General features: G+C 44.2%; 1 protein-coding gene across 1 annotated transcript in view; it reads right to left on the reverse strand.

Moving 5' to 3' along the window:
• The window catches only part of CLUAP1 (clusterin associated protein 1), a 37,611-nt gene that overhangs the window by 6,924 nt on the left and 24,821 nt on the right, over nucleotides 1–5,866 (reverse strand). Inside the window, exon 9 of the mRNA XM_011950188.1 lies at nucleotides 3,371–3,443. Within this exon, the coding sequence (XP_011805578.1) occupies nucleotides 3,371–3,443 (73 nt within the window). The remainder of the gene's footprint in view (nucleotides 1–3,370; nucleotides 3,444–5,866) is intronic.

Here is a 5,866-nt window from a genome sequence, read left to right on the forward strand (position 1 = left end):
ATGCCCAGCCGGAACAGCTCTTCATATTAATTTCTTAAATACATTCTTTGGAGTCTTGTACCTATAGGCTGAATATTTCCTAAAGGGAACCTATAGAAGGAGTCTCCACTGTGGGGAGAAAGACCTTTCACTGCCTGGCACCTGACTTCTCTGCACCCAGGGAGCCACACAGGTTTTGTAAGGACGGACTTGGAGGACCCTGTTCTGATGATTGACTCAGAAGTTAGTTTGGAAGAACAGTAATTGTTAGTCTGCACAAAGGCTTTGCTATGCCCCTACTATAAGAGGGTGATGTGGCCGGGCGCAGTGGCTCACGCCTGTAATCCTAGCACTTTGGGAGGCTGAGGTGGGCAGATCACCTGAGGTTAGGAGTTTGAGACCAGCCTGGCCAGCATGGTGAAACCCTGTCTCTACTAAAAATACAAAAACTAGTCAGGCGTGGTGGTGCGCACCTGTAGTCCCAGCTATTAAGGAGGCTGAGGCATGAGAATTGCTTGAACTCGGGAGGTGGAGGTTGCAGTGAGCCGACATCACGCCACTGCCCTCCACCCTGGGCAGCAGAGCAAGACTCCGTCTCAAAGAAAGACAGAGTAATGAAATGGTAACAGTATCTAGCTGGGCACTGTGGGAAGGTTTTCTGCTTTCTTTAGCCATGGAGAGAAGAGCTGTGCTTTCTAGTACAGGAAGGGCCAACCTAGGAGCTGGAGAAAGTGTCAATAACAACATCCTGGGCTTCGACACAACTACTGTGAAATCTTCTGAAAGTCTTTACAGAGAATATTATTAAATATTAACATCAATTAACGACTACAAAATGAAACCGCTATTCAGCTTAGTTCATTTCTTATGCCATCCAGGAAATTAAGACATTAAAGCCTTACCCCATGCGATGCAAATCAAATTATATAATCAATTTTAAAATAAAATTAATACATGTACCTCAGGCTCAATAAAATTTCTTCTTACAACTCAAACCAATACAGACTTGAGAAGTGAGCAGGTAAACTAAAGTCAATTGCTATCATATGATTTCAATGTGTCTCTGAAAAGCATGTGTTGGAAATTTAAATCCCAATGCAACCGTGTTGGGAGGTGGGGCAGATTGGGAGGTGTTTAGGTCATGAGGGCTCCGCCCTGAAGAATGGACTAATGCTGGTTATAAAAGGGCTTGAGGCTGTAGGTTTGATCTCTTGCTCTCTCTCCCCCTTTCTTTGTCCTTCTGTCATGGGATGGTGCAGCAAGATGCAACTCCTTGATCTTGGACTTGCCCCCAGAACTGTGGCTCATTAAGTTTCAGACAAGTAAGTTTCTGTTTATAATAATAATAATATAAACTAATACTAATATATGTTATATAATTGTCACATGTTATATATGGCAGTATATGTCATATATTGTATGTCATATATTATATATTATATATATGTCATATATATATAAACACACACACATACAGATACATACAAAACTAGCCCTCTGTATCCATGGATTTCATATCCATGGGTTCAGCCAACCATGGATCTGAATTATTTGGAAAAAAAATTCTACAATTATTTGGAAAAAAAAAATCAACAAAGTTCCAAAAAGATCTACAAAGTTCCAAAAAGCGAAACTTGAATTTGCCACATGCCAAGTACTAGGCTGAATCCATATGAATGAAGTGATATATAGGCATTATGTTAGGTATTTTATGTAACCTAGAGATGATTTAAAGTATACAAGAGGATGTGCATAGGTTATATGCAAAGGACTTGAACACCTGTGGATTTTGGTATCCACAGGTGGGTTCTGGTACCAGTTCTCCACAGATATTGAGGGATGACTGCATATGTCCATATATATAATGCTGTATATATTTTATGTAAAATATATAATTACCCAGTGTCAGGTATTCTGTTACAGCAGCACAAAACAGACTAAGACATTAATGCATGCTGACACTGAAACCACTGAGCTGACAGTGACAATTAAAATTAAGTATGGCTGACAACATGCCAGTATAATTCAATGGGGAAATAATAGTCTTTTCAACACATAATAATAGGACGACTGAACAGCCACATGCAAAAGAATGAAGTTGGACCCCTGTCTCACACCATATATAAAAATTAACTTAAAGTGGATCAGAGACCTAAATGTAAGAGCTAAAACTACAGAACTCCTAGAAGAAAACACAGAGGTAAATCTTGGTGAATAAAGTAAGATCAGCATGGCAGGTCTTAGCATCCTGGCCCGGGGACAGAATGGGATGCAAGTAACCAACCAGGGCTCCTACCTGAGTCGGGCTTCTCGCAAGGGACAAACCCCATGCAGGCTGATCACTGAGGGCTGCTTCTCACGCTCCTGGCTGACATGGAATTAAAAAGGGGAGGGCTGCTTTGGCTAGACATGCCCTTCAAATTTCCTAACCTTGTTCCTGGAGGACCGCCCAGCAGTCCCTATCCTTCCTCCAGGGTTTCCTGAGATTCAGATGAGAGAGTCATAGAACAGGTGCAAAATGAGAGATACAAGGGAAATGGCAAAGAAAGAGAAAGAGAGAGAGAGAGAGCGAGAGAGCATGCGTGGGAGCATGTGTGTGGGCCTGATGCCTCAAGTATGAGATCAAACAGAATATTTCGCCATGAAGAAAAGAAAGAGCAATCAGCAAGAGGAGGAGGAACTCCGTGCAAGAAGGCCGTCAATTCAGCAGGAAGATCCTGGGCTGCTACTGGTCCCTGACAGTGACTTGACACTGAAGTTCAGGGATAAGGGAAGCTGCCTGGTCACAGAGAGCTCCTTCCTGGAATCTCGGCCTTGTTTGGACGTAACCCTGTGTCTCTCCAGCTGAGTGTCTTGCTGAGCCATTCTGGATTATGGGGGGCATCTCAGCGGCATGGGGACCATCACAAAGCGAGTGGTCCCTCTCCCTGCACTGCATCCCAATGCTTGTTTTCCATCAGTCAGCCTGAAAATACAGAACCCTACACACCTCTAGGACCACATTTTCTTATAGTCACACATCATATATAATTCAAACTATAATTTAAACACGGGAAAACACTACCTTAACTGGCACAAGAATGAAATGTGTTTTAAATGCTATATTTAAACCAGACTCTTGAGTGAATACAATGGTACACAAAATAGAAGCTGTGAGAAAACTGCCTTTTGAAAACATTTTTGTACCTATAGTCAACAATATTTTATTATACTTTTCAAAATTGCAGATGTAGAGTGAAGTGTTCTTCCTACGTTAAAAAAAAAAACTGCTGAAAAAAAGAAAATACATACTTAAATATATACACAAACACAGACACACACACACACATATCTCTCAAGGCTGAAAATGCTAGTCCGGAGTAAACTGCTCATCTACAAAGCCCAGCCTTACTTCCACTCTTGAGCAGGCGCTTCTCTTCCTCCTTGAGCTTGTTCTGTATCAGGCAGAGAGTGTTTTTAGCTTCCTGTGGAAGAGGAAAAACAGACTCAGGAGAGATGGCCCTTTTCTGGACTGTTCTATTCTTCTTCATCACTGTGTAAGGACTGCTAAGTTTGTGCTACAGAACAAAAAAAGAGCTAAACTCAAGGAAGGGGAAGAGAATTAACACGGCCTGAGCAACTCCAGGGTCCCGAAACTTACTGCCCTTTCTCTCTGAGGTCGCCTGGTGGCCTGGTGGACACAGGCACCCAGAGTGAAGCAGCTGCCCCACCCCCATGCTTCTCCGACTACACTTCCCTGCCTCTGAGGAGAACTAAATGCCCACCATGCATGCCTGTATGGCCTGGGGACACAGAACAGACACATCTAATTTTAGGGCAGAGACAGGCCTCTTGCTTTCAAAGGAAGAAAGTATAGATTTTATCATTTATCTTTCCTGCCCTGCCTTCAGATTCCAGCTCAAAAGATGCTAAATAGTAGGATAGGTAAGGATGGGAATAGGGGTGGGGACAAGAGAAAATATCTCAGATCATAAAATGTGGCCTTATTATCAAGAAAGAAAATGGGGGCTGGGCGTGGTAGCTCACACCTGTAACCCCCATGCTTTGGGAGACCAAGGCAGGAGGATCACTTGAGCCCAGGAGTTTGAGACCAGCCTGGGCAACATAGGGAAACCTCATCTCTACAATACATTTTAAAAATTTAGCCAGGTATGGTGGCACGTGCCTATAGTCCCAGTTACTCAAGAAGCTGAGGTGGGAAGATCACTTGAGCCTAGGTCTGAGGCTACAGTGAGCTATGATCACACTCTGCACTCTAGAGTGGCAAGTAACACAGTGAGACCCTGTCGAGAAAGAGAAAGAGAGAGAGAGAGAGATGGGGAGTGCAGGGTGGGGGAGGGACAGACAGAGGGAGGAAGCTGGCTTTAAATATTGTTGTTGTTCTAAACATTAAAAATAAAGCACTGTGTTTCAGGCATGGCGTATTTCAAGGGAACAGGTATTCTAAGGACAGAGTGCGAGAGTGAGTAAGAGAAAAAGAGATGTACTTGTTGAGGAAAGGTAGGGTAGAGGGCTCCCCCGGAAGTCTCCTGGGCCACCTGCCATTCTGAGGCATACTGTTTGGTTTGTTCTCTGAACCCAGAGGTGGCCCCAGATAATACAACAAAATGGCCAACGTTTCTTTTCACTGCCCTTGACTGTTCCTTCCCAGGTATCCAATGTTTAAAATGTTCTAAACTCCAGGCTCTTTCCAGTGCCCTCGAAATGTGCCTGTCCTGTACCATTTCTCCATGGCCTGCCTCTGCCACTGAGTAATGCTATTAATGAATTCCTCGTCAAGATGACATGTGTCCACATGGATGCGTTAGGTACTCCCAGTTAGCCCTCCTGGACAACAAACTAGCTCTGCCCAACTCAAATGCTCAGAATTATAAGAAGCCTAGCATAACCTTAATACCAAAAGCTGTCAAGGGCATGAGAAGGGGAGACTGCAGACCAATTTCATCATGAAAAAGGAGTCTAAAAGACTATTCTCAGGTTAAGGATAGGGCAATTCAAAAATTGATCACAACTTGGTTCAGTTTCCTTTGCTCTAAATTCCACATTTATCAACTCATGCTCGGGTCTGAAATACTCTTTCCTAAATGGCCTTACCCACGGGGATGAAAGGAACCTGTAAGATGGCTGGTCAGGTTCAAGGCCACATATATTTCCCACAATCAACCGATAAACTGCCATTCCCCTTTACAAAACAATCTCCAATGAGCTATTTTGGTGATTCAATTAAACACAACTTGAAAATCTTTTTTTCTTCTTTTTTTTTTTTGTTGAGACGGTGTCTTGCTCTGTTGCCCAGGCGAGTGCAGTGGTGCGATCTCTGTTCACTACAACCTCTGCCTCCTGGGTTCAAGCAATTCTCCTACCTCAGCCTCCCAAGTAGCTGGGATTACAGGTGCCCGCCACCATACCAGATAAACTTTGTATTTTTAGTAGAAGGGGTTTCACCATCTTGGATAAGCTGATCTCAAACTCCTGACCTCGTGATCCACCCACTGTGGCCTCCCAAAGTGCCGGGATTACAGGCGTGAGCCACCGTGCTGGGCCCCTCTCCCTGCTTTTTTTTTGGAACAGAGTCTTGCTCTGTCAACCAAGCTGGAGTGCAGTGGCATGATCATGGTACACTCCAACTTCAAACTTCTAGGCTCAAGCAATCTTCCCATCTCAGGCTCCCACATAGCTGGGACAATAGGTGTGCAACACCATGCCCAGCTAATTTATTTATTTATTTATTTGCTTTTTGAGACAGAGTCTCGCTCTGCCGCCCAGGCTGGAGTGCAGTGATGCGATCTCGGCTCACTGCAAGCTCCGCCTCCTGGGTTCACACCATTCTCCTGCCTCAGCCTCCAGAGTAGCTGGGACTACAGGTGCCCCCCACCTCGCCCGGCTA

The sequence above is a fragment of the Colobus angolensis genome, unplaced genomic scaffold, assembly GCF_000951035.1.
Source record: "Colobus angolensis palliatus isolate OR3802 unplaced genomic scaffold, Cang.pa_1.0 Scaffold303, whole genome shotgun sequence".
NCBI classification, from domain to species: domain Eukaryota; kingdom Metazoa; phylum Chordata; class Mammalia; order Primates; family Cercopithecidae; genus Colobus; species Colobus angolensis.